The sequence below is a fragment of the Zootoca vivipara genome, chromosome 1 (genome assembly GCF_965207765.1).
Source record: "Zootoca vivipara chromosome 1, rZooViv2.hap1.1, whole genome shotgun sequence".
NCBI lineage: Eukaryota > Metazoa > Chordata > Lepidosauria > Squamata > Lacertidae > Zootoca > Zootoca vivipara.
Genome location: NC_142582.1, coordinates 20,243,337 through 20,263,759, shown reverse-complemented (window position 1 = coordinate 20,263,759; position 20,423 = coordinate 20,243,337). Strand labels below are relative to the sequence as shown.

Below are 20,423 nucleotides of genomic sequence, written 5' to 3'. Positions count from 1 at the left end.
TCGCTTAACGAATGCCCTGCTTAACGAAATTTCAGCTTAACGAAAGGGTTTTTCGAGCGGAGGTTGCCTCGCTAGACGAATTCGTTTTACGAAAAATTCGTCTAGCGAATCACGGTTTCCCATAGGAATGCATTGAAATTCAATTAATGTGTTCCTATGGGCAAAAAAAAGTTCAAAAAAAATTCAATGCATTACTATGGGATTCGCTAGACGAATTTTTCATTATAAGAAAAGACCTGTGGAACGAATTAAATTCGTCTAGTGAGGCACCACTGTATATGTTATGAACGTGGCCCTATTGTGAGGCAGTATATTTTAATATTCATACAACTGAAACTGTCTGACCCCAACTGGATCATTTATTTTGTGGGTAGTTGCCTCCCTCATACCATCTGACCCTCATAACTAACTAGAGTTCAGTCTGCAACATCCTGCCAAACGGTGAGGATAATTTTACCACTCCCTTGATTCTATGAATTTCTGATTGCTATGTGGGAAAATGATCTTCAAAATGCATGGCAGGGTAATAGAGGTGGCTGCCTGACAAAGCAGATACATGCACATTGTGGTAAGTTACCAGTCTGATAATCGGCTGTCTACAGTCACCTACACTGATGATAAAGTGAGACCTTTAATCAGTGTTGATGGAAGTCTGCAATTTTATAAGCTTCACAGTACTTGCAAGATCATAGGATAAAGCTAAAATCTGTTTCGTTTGGATAGTTTTCACAGGCCAACGCCCACTGTTCCATTATGCACTGATCTAAGGTTCTGTGGTCTCTGTTGTGCTTATTCATTTGCTGAAAAAAGGTGGGTAGGGCAGTTATACCGTATACAGACAATTGAACAAACAAGAAGACACAGAGCTATCCATGTCACTCAAGTGCGTAGAGAAACTTATGCAGGTATGCCCAATATTCAAATACCGTGGTACTTTGGTTCTCAAATGCCTTGGTACTCAAACAACTAGGAACCCAAACACTGCAAACTTGAAAGTGAGTGTTCTGGTTTGCGAACTTTTTTTGGAAGCCAAACGTGCTCTGTTTTGAGTGTTATGCTTCCGTTTTGAGTGCCACACTTCTGTTTTGAGTGTTATGCTGAGGTCTGTCTGTTTTTGCTATTTATTTTGCGTTTTTGTGGCTTTTTTTGTTTTGTTTTTGCAACTGTGTGGAACCCAGTTCGGCTGCTGATTGATTGTGTGACTGCAGTACATTGTTTATTGCTTTCATTTTATGGATCAATGGTCTCGTTAGATAGTAAAATTCATGTTAAATTGCTGTTTTAGGGGTTGTTTTTAAAAATCTGGAACGGATTAATCCATTTTGCCTTATTTTCTATGGGAAAGCCCGCCTTGGTTTTGGAATTGATTTGGTTTTGGAACGGACTTCCGGAATGGATTAAGTTTGAGAACCAAGGTACCACTGTACTATCTGGATCGGAGTGATTGTTTCACTCCATAAAACTGGTGTCATGCCAATTTCCATTCATTTCCTCCTCATACCCAACCCTTTCCCCTTTTTCTTTTAATCTGAATATACACATATATTGTAAGAAAGATTTCTGCAAGTTAGGGGAGCTAATCAACAGTTAAGAATGACAAGGCTTCTTCTATTTCCCAGGAACTTCTCCTAGTCAGCCAATTGCCAGAAATCCTAATTTTTGCAAAAAAAAAAAAAAATCGATTTTTTTTGGTAAGTATGACCTATAGTATATAAAGTATACTTCATAAGTATAAGTCAATTACTTCTGGATAAATGTGGAAGCAATCATAATTAATAGAGCTCTGTCTTCAGATGTGCCTGCCTTTGAGAAATTAGTTAAGTACTTTATCATGAACAGATATTGTGTCCTACACGCAAATTTCAACTTTGTACCAAAAGGACTGCAAGTTGCTCATATGACATTGCTTTTTTTTTTCTTCACCTTGGAGTCTGGTATATTTCTGACACACTAAGGCTGGAGATAAGTACACTGCTTCCTTTTCACACACACTTCCACCTCTTCGTTCTGATAATAAATATTGAAGCTATTCTATGGAATCAGGTGATCAGCTGTAAGAATACTGTATACAGTATTTGTCTGAAACAAAAGAACTGTTGTAGTCAGTTTACGAACACCAACAGCTGCTGTTACAACATGGTTACAAAATGACTACCGGTACAACATGGGGGAGAGCTTTTTAGCAATGTGTAGTAACAATTGCAGAGAGGGGTAAGAACACTTTTGGGATGTGCATCTACACCAAACTTTAAAGCACCCCCCCAATAATTATGGGAACCATAGTTCACCCCCAATAGACCTAAAATTCCCAGCACCCTTATTAGCACACTACAGTTTCCAAGATTATTTTTTGGGTGTGTGTGTGTGGAATGTTTTTCCAAAGTGTTCTAAAGGTGTGGTGTGTGCTGGTAAACAATAGTCCAGTAGATACTGTAGATCTTATTATTGCTTCATATAACTTATATACTGCTTGATCGCAACAGAAAAATTACTCAAAGCGGTTTGCAAAGAAGAATATCATCATGTCAGCGAATCTTTTATGGTGTATTTGCCAAAGAACCAGTCCTAGCCACTTGGGGAATTCCACCCCCCCATGGTTTCCAGCACAACATACTTTGGGGCTGAAATAATGGCTTGCATTAGGGAACCGATTACAGTACTTAATATATTTAGAAGCCCTGCCCGACAAGTGACCCCAGTAAATAAGGAGTCACTTTCCATTCCCTGCTGGCTCGGAATAAGTGTTTTGCTTGGAAAGCACGCATTTCTAGCTAGTCAGCAATAAAAAGCCCCTTCGGAAAATACTATTTCACTCCTTCCTTCCACCTCCAGCGAGACGCGCTCTCTCAAAACTCCCGCGCAACATCCAGCAGTCCCCCCACCGCCCAAACTAAACTACCGGCAAAGGGGCGGAGCCTGATGTGGACGGCTGATAATAGGAGCAGCGAGGAAGGGACAGGCAGTTGTCTTACTGTATTTCTCCCCCTGCTCACCTTCGCCCCGCCTTCCTCCCAATCCTGCTTGTTACATTGGTTCCTCTGCCCTCCCGCTCAAGAATCAAGCTCGGCTTGTCTCTTTGCCCGCTTCCGAAGGCAACTTTAGCGTGGCCTCCAGAGCAGGCGCGGGAGGAGCGTCTTAAACAAAAACAAAACACGCACAGCGCGCGTTGCATTCCAAAAGCAGGTTGTTTTTATTAGCCTGACAGCCGTGGCGGAGGCGGGGCGAAAAGCAATTGACCCTTTTCCAAGATGGACGCTCTGCGCCCGTTTCCCCCGCAGGTAGGACGGTCTTCTACTACACGCCGCCCTTTCCCAAGATGGCCGCGCTGCGTGCGTTGCCAGCGCTCGCACGTCGTTCCTGGATTTGAGGGACGTGGAGGAAGTTGGGGGCGGGGAGGGGGGCAGACGAGGCGGCAACGAGCCTCCTCCTCGCGGCAGTGCAGCTTCAAGCGGGGCGGGGAAGGTGCGCGTTCAAAACCGAGGCGCAGAGAAAGAGGTGTGTTCGTGTGTGTGTGCCGTTTGGAGGAGGAACGAGCCTGGCTGAGGGGAAACTCGGAGGGAGAGAGAGGCAGGGGGGAGGTCGTGTGGGAATCTGGTAAAAGTAGTAGCTGAAGGCGGCCTGTGGAGCTCAAGGGGGGGAAGAGAAAAGGGGGCGGGGGGCAGCGGCTCAGGAAAGCAAAACAAGGGGAGTTGGTTCACTCAGCTCGTCAGAATTCGGCCCAGTGAACCTGTTAAGTTAGACCGTCCACGTCCAGAGTGAGTGAGAGATTTGACAGAGCATAAATACCTCCCCCCTCTCCTCCTGTCCTGCTCTTTAATCCTAAATACGTGGAAACAACGTTAGCCCAGCAGCCCTAACCCAGTTTACCTGGGAGCAAAACCCATTGAATTCAGTAGGAGTAAAATCTGGGGGAGAGGTGGGGCGGTGCCAGGAACTCTTTGCATGTTTTCAGGCGTGTGGTTTTTACCAATATCACAGGCCTGGTTTTGAAAATCGATTTTGGGCCAGGGTGAGGCATCCATCGTGATGATCACGTTTTAATTTAAACCCCAAAACAGCATGTGGCCTATGATACAGTTGCTTGGGGGAGTTTTCCTAATGGGCCACCATAACTACCTGAATTTCTCCCTCCTACCTATGTTTTAAAGGCGATCATAATCAGGGATCATTTTGTGTGTGTGTGTGTCTGTCTGTCTGTCTACACACACACACACACACACACACACACAAATCCACATATACATATGTACTTACACACTATTTATTTATCTGTCTACACACACACACACACATTTATACATATACACATATACTGTACAGTCATACCTCATGTTGTGTCCGCTGCGCTGCGGGTTGCGTTTTTTCGTGTTACGAACGCTGGGTTTTGCCGCTTGTGCAAAAGCGGTCTGCGCATTTCGTGCATGCGCAACAGCGCCGCTCGGGTTGCGGACTTTCTGGTCCGTAACCCGAGGTACCACTGTATATGCACACATATATACACACATATGTAACTGTATGATATGTGTGTGTGTGTGTGTGTGTGTGTACGTACCTCTGAATGTGTGTATATCTGGTAAATTTAAAATGATTTGGTGTGTTTCACAGATTATTTATTTTGTGTAAATGTGATGCAGCGAGGGGAGGAAAGTTGTGTAAGGAAGGATCCTAGTTGTGGCAAAGTGTGCACTACATAGGCACCCCACCCCCATATCTCATTCATAGGTGGCGCTGTGGGTTAAGCCACTGAGCCTAGGGCTTGCTGATCAGAAGGTCGGCGGTTCGAATCCCTGTGACGGGGTGAGCTCCCGTTGCTTGGTCCCAGCTCCTGCCAACCTAGCAGTTCAAAAGCATGTCAAAATGCAAGTAGATAAATAGGAACCGCTACAGCGGGAAGGTAAACGGCGTTTCCATGTGCTGCTCTGGTTTGCCAGAAGCAGCTTTGTCATGCTGGCCACATGACCTGGAAGCTATACGCCGGTTCCCTCGGCCAATAATGCGAGATGAGCACACAACCCCAGAGTCGGTCACGACTGGACCTAATGGTCAGGGGTCCCTTTACCTTTAGACCCAATTCTGGTGACAGCATGAGGGCAACATTTGATTTTTCTGGTCTTGGGACTGATTCAAAAGGAATAGCATATTTTGGGTTAGCTGCTGTCAAGTATGAAACATTAGTTAAGGGACCTTAAAAGTGTGTGTCGTTACTGGCTGAAACAAGTCACTGGTTTTTATGGGGGTGTTTGGTGGTGGAGGAGGAACCAGGAGAAGTCATCCTGTTTGGGCTTTCTGCCTTGGTTGATGAGAATAAAACATTTCCCCATTCTTCCCAGTCTACTGCCTATGCCCAAAGCAACCCCACCATGTTGCTTCTTTGTCACCCTGTGTGATTTTAAGATAGTACCTCTAATAGCATCTTATTAAATTTCACTCTATAACTATAGTATCTGTCATGTCTTTGAGAACAAGTACAGGCATTTGGTGTCCACTCTGGAATTGGGCATGTTAGAATAGCTTAAATATATCATTTTCTTCTGCTTCTGGCATTGATCCTTTGGGTTAGTAATTTACCCACTTCAAAGCTTACTACATGTTTTTTCAGTAATTGCCCAGATGTATTTTTGCTAAAATTGTGGCTTGGCAGTGATTTAAATACTCGAATAACGTTTTCTTCAGCATCCCAAAGTGCTTCTGATCTCACAAGGAATGTTCCCTGATGATGAAGTAAATGTTGAAAGTGTTGCAGCTTGAAGATAAAAATGTAGGCTAGTGGATATGAAGGAAAACTATGTGCTAAAACTATCTGCTGCTCCTCAGTTGTATAGTTGCTTTAGTTTGCAGCCTCCATGGCTACATTTTGTAAATACATTTTCGGGATAAACTATGTATGGTTGGGAAGCAATGCAGTTTGGCCCTCGGTTTAGGGTAGCAGCCTTGATGATGATCCATTGATCCCTGAGTCCAGTAACAAGTGTGCAATTATAAATACCATATATGGTTTAGTGTGCAATGCAATTCTATATGTTTGTTAAAAAGCAAGCTCTGGTGGGTTCAGTGGGGCTTAGTTAGAAGTGAGAGTGTCTAGGACTGTAGCCTGAACTTCAGGAAGGTTAAATCTCTCTGTTTGTTTGTTTGTTTTAATTTTATTTATATTCTGCCCTTTCCCCAAACTGGGACTCAAGGCAGCTTACAAAAATTCAAACAACATGATAAAATACCAAAGCTAAAAATATATAAACAACAATGGTTAAGAAGTTGTTAAACTATTTTAGAATTATATACTGTAAAAGCAAATCTATGAACATACAGATAGTAAAAACAGCACAGCCCTTTTAAAATGTGGGTTTTTGGGGGGGGTGTTATTGGGTTGTTGTTTTTATTTTGATTATTTTGTGGTTTTATATTTTGATTTTATTCTGTGAACCGTTCTGAGATCTCTGGGTATAGGGTGGTATATAAATTCAATGAATGAATGAATGAATGAATGAATGAATGCTCTTTCCTTAAAAAACAGCCAGTTCCCCCAATCCTGTAAGAATAAAACAGTCTTCACCTGCCAGTGGAAGGACAGCAAAGAGGGAGCCCGTATAACTTCTTTAAGAAGAAAGTTCCAAAGTTGGGAACAGCCACCAAGAAGGCCTTCTTCTCCCATCTTCCCACCAAATGTGCCTGTGAAGGTGGCAGGAGAAGGGCCTCCACTGAACATCTCAGAGCATGGGGCTAAGCTGTATTTTTTTTACATAGGAAAGAACTCTTTTTGTTAGTTGGATTATGATGATTTAGTTTAAGTTTATATTTCTGAGTAGTACAAGTAAATATTATAAAATACCTGTTTTCATTTTTTTTGGGTAAAGGTTAATGTTTGTGTAACATTAACCCCTCTCCTCATGTCTAAGAAAATAATAACTAGCCTTGAAGCATCCATGATTGATACTGTGTTGTTTTCTAGCATGTGAATAAGTTTTGGTAGCTTTATCGGAATAAATCTGCATAGATTTGTTTTTAGAATTACCTTAACTTATAAAAGTTAAAAATGTTAATTTCTTGGACAGCATCTAGGAAGATTTTCTTCCTTTTCATTCCTGCTGGCAATAAGACCACTGGTTTCTATTGTGGAAACACAAATAATTGCTCTGATCCTATTAGTTAGTAACTGACTGACAGCTCTATTCTATACATGTCTACTCAGAGGTAAGCCCCATTTATTTGGCTTACTCTCAGGTAAGTGTGTTTATGATTGCAGCCTTTTGAGTGGCATGTGTAGGCTATTATGATACGATGTGGTGCTTTCTGTCCAGCTTGCAGAGAAACCCCCATGTCAGAAACCCTGTTCCACAATTTGCATTGACAGGTATTCTATATTCTCTTGGCCATTATGCCAAGAAATTGAAGTACCATTAAAAATACTTTGAGGCAAGTGAATTAATTTGAGTTGTCTTACACCATATTTGCATTAATGGAAGTCTGGAATTTCAATAACATTTATCTGATACTTGCACAAAGTTCATAATAAAATTAATATTGAAATTCTTGCAAAATATTATTCATTTCTGAGACATCTCATTGTAGATCTGCAGTTACCAACCTAGTCACCTGATTTTAATTTTAAGATTTGCTTATAATTTATGGAGTAGAATTGTATAGTGCTCTTCTGGCTATGTGGTATTGTAGGGTGTGGGTTCTTTTAATGACTTCAGATTTGCAAAACAGAATATACAATCTGAAGCATAACGTGAAACACATGTATGTGAAGTTAGAATGTGATGGAAAATATGGAAACTATAGGCCGTGTATGTTTTGCCATATAATTGTGTGGGTGACTAGAATGCTGTTTGAAATATCTTTATACTTCTTGGATTACACCGCTGGTGTATTTTTAATTAAACACAAATGCTTTAATTCTAGCTGTGAATTCCATTACAAGATTGGTTATAAGTTACCAAAACGACCTGTCTTCACAAATATGGGTGGAATCATTTCCAGATGGCGGGTAAGTAAATCTTCTCAACTAGAGGTGCACATTTTTGTAATGCAAGAACACTGTTTCAAATGCTGTTTGTAAGTAATTTGCTGTGATGCAGAGCCGAGTACAGAACTTGTTCTGTGTGCCTAGGTCAAGAGATTTTTCTGACATTCATCGCACATGTTGTACTTTATCAGTGTACTGGATCAGTCTTAAGGTACTCTTATTTCTGTTTGAATGGTGTGCCTTCAAAACAAAGCATGATACCGGAATTTTGACATTGCAGAATGACTTCTCACAGGTCTCCAAATGTGCCCAAAGTAGCCGTCTTTTCCTGAACGGTGGCAAGAATGCAAGATAAAGTTACCTGTACTTGGGCTGCAACTGCAAAACCTAATCTGCTCAGCTGGGAAAGAATAGGGTAGAACAGGATAGACGTCTCCCTCCACCCAGCCAAAAATAGCTCCATCAGCCTCCAGCCATGGAGTGATGCTGTTGTCACTCCTCTGATGCTGAGCTCCCGGTTTTGCCTGTCAGTTGAATTCCCACTGACAGTAGCCCATGGAAAGTACCAAAAGGAGGTGTTTCAGGGGAGAAGGTGGGGCTGAGCTGGTTTGGGATCTGCTGGACCCTGGCTGTCCCCATTGTCACCACCCAATAGCATCAGGCCTGATTGTTATGCCAGCTTCGAGCGGGCCTAGTGTGGAGCAGGGGTTTATCTGCCCCCCCCCCGGCAAACTTCCACCCTGTCCAGCTTAGTGGCACAGCTGCTACACTGCTGTCATACCACTGCCTGACAAGGGATAGGATTGCACTCTTTGTAAATTGAAGTCAGTGGGCTTAAGTATGTTTTTTATTTTGTTGGGATTATATTTAGTTCTATTTGGAGGAGATGCCTTGGGCAGAAGATGTGGAAGAGTATGCCATCAACAGTCAAGCACTAATCAAGTAGCTGTTCATTGTCTATAAAACAAGTATTTGTTGGCATGAAATCATCTGAGTGTTTCGTAAGCCAGTTTTGTGACCTCTGAAAAATAGCCTGTGGAGCAGCATGACCTTTCTGTTAATGAGAAGCCCACCTTTATTTGTTTTGGATCACAATTAACTGTTTTTGAACAATGAACAAAAAATAGTACTTGCTTAGTATTCAGAATATATCTGTCAGCTTTATAAAAACCCTGTAAAGTAGGCCATTATCATCACCCTTGGTTACAGATCAGAGAAGGGGAAGGGGAGCTCTGGCTGCGAGGACAGTAGCTCGGATTGGAGTTGTTAAGTCCCAATCCTGCTAAAATTAGTCAAGGTGATGGCCTGTTGAGAGCACCTGAATGAATTCCCTTGGTGTTCACTTGAATTGTGAATATGATAGCATTGAACCGGCATATGTAAACCCATAAATATCATTGGAAAGTAGCCTGTTACTCAGTTCAGGAAAGGAAAGGTTTGCCTCCATCATGAGCTGAGCAGGTGAAACCGTTTCCCCCTGATTTCCCCCTGTAGATCCCTGTTCCCCTGAAAAGCTGCTTCAGAGGGTCAGAGGAGCTGCCAAGGGGAAGGAGGAACTGGTGCAAGTCACACCTCCAGGCTATTTCTCCTGGAGCGTCCATAGTATCTTAGCTCTTTCTGGCAATACAAATCTGTCTCCAACAATAGTCTCATGTTCTCTATTTTTTTGTTTTTTTATAGATTAAGATCAGGCAGGTACATTTTAACTTCAAATAGTCCATTGTCTTCTTCTCAAGTTTATTTTCACCTTCCTGTCCTGGATTCTTGAGCCAAAAACCACATTATTATTTTTTTGAAAGACCTAAGGACATTAAGACAATTTCAAGGAAGGTTCACCAGGTTCCTCCTTTCAGCTACTTATTTGCAGCATGGCGGTGTGTTTGCTGAATTTGAATAAGCAGGGTTGAGAGAACAAACTTTGAAATACATATATGCCATGGTTTTATTATATAAATGCTATTTTCAAATATGAGAATCAGTTAAAATTTCCCTGTGCTTCTTTTGTTTTCTTTCCCCCTTCATTTGTTCATACATTTTCAGTTTTACAACTTTCTTCACTTCCTGGTGAACTTTCACATATCCTTAACTGATTTACTGCATTTGTGCACCACAGCATTGATCCATAAGACCAATGCTGTTCTATGTGTGTATGGTATAGAATGTGCTACTCTTGAAATTCCTCCACTACTCTGTAAATGTTGATGATGGTCTTCATAGTACGTTCCTTTCCTCATATAATCTGAGGGAGGGATATTTGATTATTGGAAAAACCGTGAAGCTTTTGTTTTAAATGCTTCTCTAAGTATGCTGTTGCTTGTCACTTGTGGTATATATCATGTTGGCATGATGTGACTGAGGAACTTGAGATGGTAATATTCAAAATGAGATTTGAAAATATGTAGTGCAGTACTCTATGTAGTGCTAATCATAACATTTCCCTACAAATCTGATATTCAGTTGTTGTCTACATGTTTATTATTACTTAGATATTGAGGGCAAATTTTCACAGCTTTTTTTCTTTCCCTTGTAAGCAGACAAAGTCTTCCACAATAGAAGTATTGGAAAAAATAGATAAGGTATGTTTGATTTCTTATTGCTTGCTTTAAGAGCTAAATCTAAGAATCTTAACATTCTTTCAGGTGTCAGTAGTTGCCTATTATGGTTGGAATTGGACACTGCCATTACATTAAGGCTGGTTCTATGAAGGAATGGCAAATGGATCACAAAGTTTAATATCCTTGATATCAGCGGTACCTTCTCAGATAATAAGTTGTAAGGGGTCTAAAAATCTGTTTAGAAAGAACTGTTTTGATTGTTGCATTAAACATGCAGTTCATTTTAAACTATAGTTTAATGTGAATGAGCAACAAACTGAGACATGCTGCTGCTTAAGCCATTGTTTTAAAATTAGCTATTGTCTAAAGTGATGTGCAAACTGGGCCGATGTTTACAACATATGTTATGTGGGTAAACACTGACCATGATTCAAATAAGGGAAAAAGAGTGTGCAGGGAAACAGCAAACCAACTGGTTTTTTGGATGCTGTCCCTGCCACCCTTGTTCCAAATGCCAACAATTTAAGACAGGCATAGGCAAACTCGGCCCTCCAGATGTTTTGGGACTACAACTCCCATCATCCCTAGCTAACAGGACCAGTGGTCAGGGATGATGGGAGTTGTAGTCCCAAAACATCTGGAGGGCCGAGTTTGTCTATGCCTGATTTAAGACCATGCTTGCCCACCCATATAGTAATTGTTGGCACAGTCAGTGCTTAGAAGAACAGTCAACTTTCCTTTTAATTTACAAATACTTACATGATCGTTGGTTACTCCAAGTAACTGGCTATTTACAAGCCTTATATGGCAGCCAACAATACTTTCTAGGAGCGAAGTGCTTTTTTTTAGAAATAGGAAAAAAAGCGAAAACCTTGGGTTGATAAGGCCAGCATAATTTCATTCATCTTCATCCCAATCACAGGATTCCCTATGCTTCTCCCTGCTCCCCCATGCGCAGTGTGCAGAAGATTGCCCCTGTGCGAGGGCAGCACATGTGTGTTGCTACATACCACTCACAGATCACATCATGCCTTTGGTTAAATAAACCAAGGATGTTAAGTATATGTATTACCTGGCTTCATTCTTCTGTCTCAAGATAAAATGGCTGGAATGTACAATCTTGGCACATGAGGTTAAATGCTCAAAAGATTTGTTTTTAATTTACAGGATATCCAGGCGCTAGAAGAGTTTAGAGAGAAAAACCAGAGGCAGCAGAAGCTATGGGTTGGAAGGTTTATCCTCTATTCATCTGTTCTCTACCTTATTAGCTGTCTAATTATCTATTTGTGGTATCTGCCTGATGAGTGGACAGCAAGGTTCGTCATGACTCTTCCACTGTTTGCATTTCCACTGATGTAAGTAAAACATGACTTCTTTGCAAGCTCCTTTTTTCTAGTGGTGATGCTTAGTGAGTTGTAGTACAGGGTGTATATATTTCACAGTTTTAGAGTTGTCATAATTTACAGGTGTTTTTTTGAAAAGGTTAATGTAGCAGAATATCTCTACACTAGTGTATTTCAGCCCGTTCAATAACGGGCGCTAGAACATCCTGGGGTTCGGAGAAGCGCTTGCGCGGCACTTCTCCGAACCCGGGGACCTGTCCTTACTTTCGGCGGCAGGAGGACAGGAACGAAGGAGGAGAAAGCGCTGCTTTCTTCTCCTCCGTTCCTCTCCCGCAGCCGCCGACAGCAAGGAGACATCCCAGGGTTCAGAGAAGCGCTTGCACAGCGCTTCTCCGAACCCTGGGACCTGTCCTTACTTTCGGCGGCAGGAGGACAGGAACGAAGGAGGAGAAAGCGCTGCTTTCTTCTCCTCCGTTCCTCTCCCGCAGCCGCCGACAGCAAGGAGACATCCCAGGGTTCAGAGAAGTGCTTGCACAGCGCTTCTCCGAACCCTGGGACCTGTCCTTACTTTCGGCGGCAGGAGGACAGGAACGGAGGAGGAGAAAGCGCTGCTTTCTCCTCCTTCCTTCCTCTCCTGCAGCCGCCGACAGGAAGGATGCGGGACACAAACCCCTACCTCGCCGCCGCTCCTCTCACGGGCCAGGGAGGGTTGTGAGGAGGAGGTCTCCGCCGGCCTCCACCCTCGCTTCCCTGACGTTCTGGCCGGGAGCGGCGGTTGGAGGAGGCAGGGGGGGGAGAGAGTGCGCGCGTGCAGTCTCTCCGTCCAATCCCTGTGTCTCTGGGGTACATGCGCAGTACCCCAGGGACACACGGGACAACTTGGACGCAGGGACAACTTGGACTTTATTATATAGGATAAGAGACCTGTGGATCATACCAAAAGCCTTTCTAGCACAGCATCTTGTCTTCCATGTTTTCTCACCAGATGCCTTTGGGAAGCCCACAAGCAGGATATGAGGGCAATAGCACTCTCCTGTTTGGGTACCCCAGAAACTGGTATGTAGAATTATGTTGCCATTTTCTAAGGTCCTCTATGAATTCATCTAATCCTCTTTAAAAGCCATCAGAGTTGATGGCTGTCATTGAAATCTAAACTGGTGTGCATATTTCTGAAAGAGCAGATTTCTGAAGCATAAGGTAATTATTTTGATTTCTGAATAGCTTTTAAGTTAAACCATTTCAAGCTGCAACATCATTGTGCATAAAAGTTAACTGAAACACATAATGAGAGCAGTTTGGAATATTGGACTGAGATTGCTAATGGGTGATGGACTTCAAGAAGATACAACTGGTGTGGGCAGAAAATATAGGCACTGAGACAACCCTTCACAAAATTTTGTCAATTTTTGCTTCCTCACCCTTCCACCTTCAGACTTGCCCACTTAAATGAAATTGGGTTAAGGGCTGCTTCCTGTTCTAGAGAGAAGGGGAAAGGCCATTCTGAGAAACCGGACAGAGGACTTGGTTTTGCCACTACAATTTGCTCCTTCAATGCAGTCTATTGTTTAAAAATTAATAATTCAGTATTGTAAGTTGTTTGACAACTTTATTTTATATTTTATATGAGCTATTTTCTTGTTTGTTAGATGCTAGAGCCAGATCATCTTGGTTTGAGGATTTCGCAAATGCAAATCTGTATTGCTATTTGAAAAGTCCAGCATCCATGAACAGCAAGTGATTAGTTAGCAAAATCTACTCAGACTGACCCAGTTGGATAATCTGATCATAGGGACACTCCTTTGGCTTTTTAATGCACAGGAATCTAATGCTTATGTAACACAATTGGTTGCTTTTTGAGTCTCTTGTTACTAGTGAAACTATTTAGTGGGAAATTTATATTTCGAGTGTATCCATATTTTTACTTACCCTGCCTGGTCCAAGCCAAATTTATTTATACAGTGTGACCTCGACTTACGAATTTAATCCGTTCTGAATGCACACTCGTAGGTCGAAAACTTTGTAAGTCAAGTTTCCCATAGGAAAAGCTGTTTCCCATGGGAATGCATTGGAAACGGAAAAATCCGTAAGTCAAGGAAACCGCATCTAAAAACTCGTAAGTCGAGGAAACCGCATCTAGCCGCGAATGGGTTTTCCGTTTGGCTGTCGAAAAAAATCGTACGCGCGCAGCCACTTTTCCCGCTCGTAACTCGAAAACGTCGGATGTTGAATAGCTTGTAAGTCGAGGTCCCACTGTATTTAATATTAGAGGACCTTTATAATGATTGCCTCTGGCTATGAAATATTCTCCCCAAGGAAGCTAACCTAGTGCCCTCATAGTTGTCTTTTCCGCACCAGGTTAAGTTTTTTCTGTTCTCTTAGTAGGCCTTTGAAGAACTTGTTTCTAAGTCCCTGTGCTATGCTTGGTAATTTAGTGTGCATTTGAAGCTTGTTTTTGTTTTCTGCTGTATTTGGTGTATTGTTGTGTTGGTTTTGTATTTGTCTTTTATGCTGGTTGTCTCTTGTAGTACGGTTTTATTATTTTCAACTTTTGTATGTTTCCTAGAGAATTTATTGCAAAGCACCTTATGATGCAATAATTTTGCACACTTTTGTTAGCAATCTGTTTTGAGACAGACCTTTCAGAACTTGTTAGTGGTGGCATATAGGGAACAAGATGTGACAGCTTCTCCCCTGAACACTTCCACGTTAATGTGAAGGGAGTGTTGTCACTGTTCAAGACACTGGTGTCTGCTGTTTGCCGAGTCTTGTGCTGGATCTTTGAGTGCATTTCAGTGTTCAGGTATGTTTGTAGGTATCCATCCCAGAACTTAAATTTCAACTTGTATGACTTGCAAAAAATGCAGTCCCACCCTTCGTCTGTCCCCAGAATAGTTTAGTTTTTCTGCTTGCAGGAAATGAATGAATGGTAAGCAGTTGCCAGCTTGTCTTTGTTTGTGGTCAAGTTGTGGAGTTGCACCGTACATCTGGTGTGATCACCAGCACTAGTTCTAGACGTTTTTCATCCTTAAGCTAGTAAATTAAGTCTGCCTTTTCTAGTTGGCAGTTGTTCCCTGTTCAGCAACAGTTGTTGCTGTTTTGGCTTACTCTCGAGGGTCTGATTGTGTTACTAGTGCTGGCAAAATGAGCTGGCTTCCAGGAATATGTAGTTTGCCTAACTAGATGCCTGCATTTCAATTCCTGTTTGAAAAGTTGAGAAAATAACGACATGGTTTTACTTCTTTAAATCTAAAACATTGTACAAATTCATTATGCAAGGGTTTTCTTGAATAAATTGTTGAAAATAAACCTTCATTTTTGACTCTGCATACTAAAATTGTAATCAAAACATTAATACTTGTCTGATCTGCTGTTCACTTGGAAAAAAGAAGTGATTGCTACAAACATTTATGCTTCTCAACTTGCACCTAAATAGTCTTTTCCTTGATCATGCATCTTGTGCAAAAGGTGTTTTGCAATTCATAGAATGAAATTGCTTGTAAAACTCTTGATCTAGTGTGACTTTCAAAAACCCCTCATTGTATTGGTCAGCCTGTATTCTATCAGGGTCAAGTCAAAGGACTGTTTTGGCATGACAAAGTCTATTGAGGCTGCTGGTTTTTCCATGATAAAATGGCTGTTGTGGTCAAACTGATAATAGTGTAGGTATGGGCCGAGTTCTACTCATAGTGAAGTTGTTTGCTTCACAATGAACAGAGCTTGCAATTCAGAACAATTTGAGCATCAGCATTGATCAGTACTCCTATGGAGTAGAGTGGTACCTCGACTTACGAACGACTCGACAACCAAATTTTTCGACTTACGAATGGGGCAAATGGCCGCACACTTACGAATTTCTCGACATCTGAACGGAAACCACAGCGGTTTTAGATAGGGTTTTTTCGACTTACGAATTTTTAGATAGGGTTGCTTCGACTTATGAATTTTTCCGTTTCCAATGCATTCCTATGGGAAATTGCGTTTCCAATGGCGCTTTTTGACTTACGAATTTTTCGACCTACGAAGGTGCCTTCAGAACATATTAAATTTGTAAGTCCAGGCACCACTGTACTGTGTTCAGCGTTCAGAGTGGTTTTGACAGTTGGGAAAGGAGATCTATGAATGCAGTAAAGAATTGATATAATGTAAGAGAATCGGTTGTTTGTTCCTGATGCTGGGTAAGCAGGACAGGTTAGGGTTTCTGCTGGTTTACCACCCACCTCACTGCCCAGCAGCCCTCCTCTCTAAGGATTCTCAGACTGCTGGTTTTGGGGGGACTTCAACATTCATGCCAATGCGGTTGGTTTGGGATGGCTCAGGACTTTATGGTGGCCATGACAACCATGGAGATGTCTCAACATGTCATCGGTCTAACGCATGTGGCAGGCCACACTCTGGGCCTTGTTTTCACAACTGGGAAGGAATTAGGGTTATCTGAAAGTGATCTGAAAGTCTAGACAGTATAAATATCCAAGTTGGGGCATGGGCTTGTTTGGATCACTTGTTATCATTCACATACTTACTTTGCACTCAAAGGATTTTATTTTGCAATCTGAACACTCTTTCTTTGAAACACTTTAAAAACAATCCATGTAAGGAACTCATTCCGCCAATATTAAATGAGGTTTCTGTGAAGCAAGCTGATTTGTCCCTAGTTGCTTTTTGAGACTAGCATTAATTGTGAAGTTTTAGATTAAGTTGGTATGTTAAAGTCTGCTGAGGAAGTTAATTCCATCCATAGTGAAGAATGGCACATTCAGTTTCATTTTGCCTAGATTTTAATAGTGGAAATTCTTTCTTTCCCCACAGAATTTGGTCCATAAGAACACTCCTCATTTTCTTCTTTTCTAAAAGAACAGAAAGAAACAGTAAGTGTATTTTTCCTTATCCCCCCCCCCCAATTGTATAGATACAATTACCGTACATAACCTATAGTTGTCTCGTGTTAAAATACCTTGTGGATGGTTTTGTAGGTGAGATTTATGAGTGAGTTTCTTTTAAGACCTCAGGAAATCTACTAAACCTTATAGTCAGTTATAAAATGGAAAATGAATATAAAATGTTTTGAAGATGAATGGATTAATTGTTAGGTACTTAAATGTGTCTGAAAGCTGAATAGCAAAGGATATTCAAATACACTTATCTTGCTATATTAATAGAAAGTAATTATGACTAATTTATCTTTTGGTAAATTCACAGTATTTTAGATACTCATGTATTGTACCCAATATACATCAAAGGATCACTGGAATTAAGGAAGTATGTGTTTGTTCTGAGTTATGAAGCAACCAGTGTGGTCTAATGGTTATTAGAACGTTGGACTGGAGAACTGGAGAAATATATGCTCAGACACTATTTCTCAGTCTAACCTATCTCACAGGATTGTTGTGAAGCTAAAATGGTGAGAGGAATGGGAACCAACTTCATTTTGGAAGGAAGTTGAGATGTATAATAATATATACATTATATATATAATATATATAATAATAACAATAACAACAACAGCATGGATTCAATCTGAAGTTGGACGCAGCCTTAGCAGGACTGTCCTAGGGTAACCTACTGAAGACCCTTTTCGTGCCTTGGTTATTAAAGTTGTTGTTGTTTAGTCGTTTAGTCGTGTCCGACTCTTCGTGACCCCATGGACCATAGCACGCCAGGCACTCCTGTCTTGCACTGCCTCCCGCAGTTTGGTCAAACTCATGTTCGTAGCTTCGAGAACACTGTCCAACCATCTCGTCCTCTGTCGTCCCCTTCTCCTTGTGCCCTCAATCTTTCCCAACATCAGGGTCTTTTCCAAGGATTCTTCTCTTCTCATGAGGTGGCCAAAGTATTGGAGCCTCAGCTTCACGATCTGTCCTTCCAATGAGCACTCAGGGCTGATTTACTTCAGAATGGATAGGTTTGATCTTCTTGCAGTCCATGGGACTCTCAAGAGTCTCCTCCAGCACCATAATTCAAAAGCATCAATTCTTATTAAAGAGTTCCTGGGTTTGTTGTCCTCACTTGAATGACAATTGTGCCCGCAGAAAGAGTCTGGTTTAGAATCCCATGAGCTACTGTTAAACATGATTCAGTTCTCCAAGAACCTGATAAAAGAGTCTTATACTTAATCTTTGTTGGTCTATGATTGATAAAATTCTTTTAAAAGGTGAGTTAGAACTCAGGTGGTGGAATTGACTCTCAAAGGCTGTATTGATGTCATGACAGCAGTGCAGGTTAAAATATTAATTGCAGCTTCCTCTCTTTATTTTGCTACTTTTAAGTTCTGCTCATTAATGAATTTTGCCCCGCTAAGGCAAATCTACCTGGAGGTAATGTGGACTGAGCCCATGAGCTTACTAGGGAAATGAGAGGAACCCCAGGTTTGAGAGTTATTTCTTATGCAGCCTCTCTCATGCTAGTGGCTTGTGGCTGAAATCTGTTGTGCATTTGCCATATTCACGGTCACATAGGCGCAAAGCATTGTTTGCAATATAAGTGACTGTAAAAGTCACTTGTGCACTTCTATTATGCATTTCTTCCTTGGAGCTTAAAACTGCAACAACCCAGTGAGAGTGGTTTTACCCAAGGCCAGTTAGCAAGCTTCACGGTGAAGATGCCAACCTGGTTTTCCCCGTTTCATGCAACATCCAGTCCCTTTGTTGCATTAGCTCTCTCTATTTCCAGAACCTTGTTTGAATGGTTTATCATAGCCTTTGTCCACCTGGTACTCTCCTGGTACTGTTTTGGACAGTAAGTCCCATCAGCCACTACCACATGTAGTCCAGAACATTTGGAGGATGCCAAGTTGGCAAAGGCTGTTTTATAACAAACCTGTTACATTTCATAGTTTGATGCCCTTCACAAGATGTTTCTCTGTTCATTACTGCATCTTGACACGCTCCTTTCTGCTTAAACCCTTAAAAGCCTACTGCTCCACCAACTCTGTTGGTGTGGTAGGCCCTTTACAGAATTAATACAGGCCCTCACTGGAGGGCTTGCAACAGATCTGTATTACTACTACTTTGATAGTGGCTTCCTACATTGAGTTTATTGAGTTTGAAAATGGAATGGTGTTAACTTAATGAAAAATCCCACATGCATTTCCATCCCGCCCCCGCACCCCCCAAAAGAGGTTTAGCAAAGTGTTAAAACTGCATTTTATACAGTCTGTGATAGTGTTTCTTTTCTTATATCTCAGTAGAATGGCTTTCCGACTAGCAGTAACTTGTTTAGGCAAAAAGAGATTTTATTAATTGTGAATCTCTGATAACACACACTAATTCTGGGGGTGAAATTTAACAGTTTATATTGAGAAGCTTATTTTCATTTTTGTATTTTATTTTACGGAATTTATATACTGCCCTCCATCAAATGATCACGGCTGTGTGCAGTATAAAGACACAAAAATATATAACATAATAACAGACAAAACAACACACCCACCCCAGTCTAAAAGGCCATAAATTAATTTGCTAAAGGCCTGTGTGAAGAGGAATGTTTTTGCCTGGTGGCTAAAGGCATGTAATGAAGGCGCCAGGTGAGTCTACCTGGGAAGAGCATTCCATGAATGGGAAGCTGCTATAGAAAAGGCCCATTCTCATGTTGACACTCTCTGGATGTCTCATGGAGGAAGAAGGGCCTTTGATGATGATTTCAGGGTCTGGGTCAGTTCATATGGAGAGAGGTGGTTCTTGAGGTATCGCAGTCTTGAGCCGTTTAAGGTGTTATAGATGAACACCAGCACTTTGAATTGGGTGTGGAAACTAGTTGACAGCAAGTGCAGTCGGGCCAGGATTGGTGTAATATGCTCAAACCATCTTGACCTGGTGAGCAGCCTTGCCACTGAATTCTGCACCAACTGAAAATTCTGAACCATCTTAAGGAAGTAGCCCCATGTTTAATATGTATAACTCATTGCAGTACTCTTACTTAACCTTCAGCCAAATGCACATCTTTATTAAGTGGCATGCCTTCATCCACAGCTTCACATCAATATTTTTGCCTTTTTTATTGAAGTTCTTATGATGGGTCAAAACAATTTTAGTTCTAATAGCAGCTTGATTGATAAAGTGTTACGTTAAAAGGGTTCATATTTCACCACATTCAGTTGCAGTAAAAATGGTAAACTGCTTGTGAATGATGCATCTTAAAAAAACTCTTCCATTAATTAACCAAGAGAGGGGGTTTGCTAATGTTATACTCGAATGCTGGCCAACATATTGTATTCAAATTCAGAGTATGAATGTTTTTATTTATTGCATATGCATGCATATTTGACATGTCACCTTGGTATTAAATATTGATTTAAATCTTCTTCTTTAGATGAAGCTTTAGAAGTTCTGAAAGCCGAGAAGAAAAAAATAGTAAGTGTGTAAATTTATAAAGACGGCTTGGGAAAATCTTACCTGTAATATCTCGTCAAATAAACTGTATAAGTTAACCGCATTCGATTGGGCTGAATGGATGAAATCCAGTTTTGTGTGAGTGCCTCCTCCCCCCTCACAATGAGATTTCCTTCAAATCTTAGAGCAGATTTGGGGGGCATGGAGGCTGGAAGGGGTAGGATAAGAAGTGGTT

General features: G+C 41.4%; 1 protein-coding gene across 6 annotated transcripts in view; it reads left to right on the top strand.

Annotated features, from left to right (window-relative positions):
- The first annotated feature begins 2,911 nt into the window (after positions 1-2,911).
- Positions 2,912-20,423, top strand: part of LNPK (lunapark, ER junction formation factor) — a 47,592-nt gene continuing 30,080 nt past the window's right edge. Inside the window, exons 1-6 of one of the 6 annotated variants that reach the window (XM_035134879.3) lie at positions 2,912-3,278; positions 7,903-7,987; positions 10,501-10,542; positions 11,689-11,876; positions 16,671-16,729; positions 20,169-20,209. In XM_035134879.3, the coding sequence (XP_034990770.3) occupies positions 7,961-7,987; positions 10,501-10,542; positions 11,689-11,876; positions 16,671-16,729; positions 20,169-20,209 (357 nt within the window). In that variant the 5' untranslated portion in view covers positions 2,912-3,278; positions 7,903-7,960. Of the gene's footprint in view, positions 3,756-7,902; positions 7,988-10,497; positions 10,543-11,688; positions 11,877-16,670; positions 16,730-20,168; positions 20,210-20,423 lie in introns of all 6 variants that reach the window. The other 5 variants (XM_035134863.3, XM_035134854.3, XM_035134872.3 and 2 more) reach the window with 5 other exon arrangements.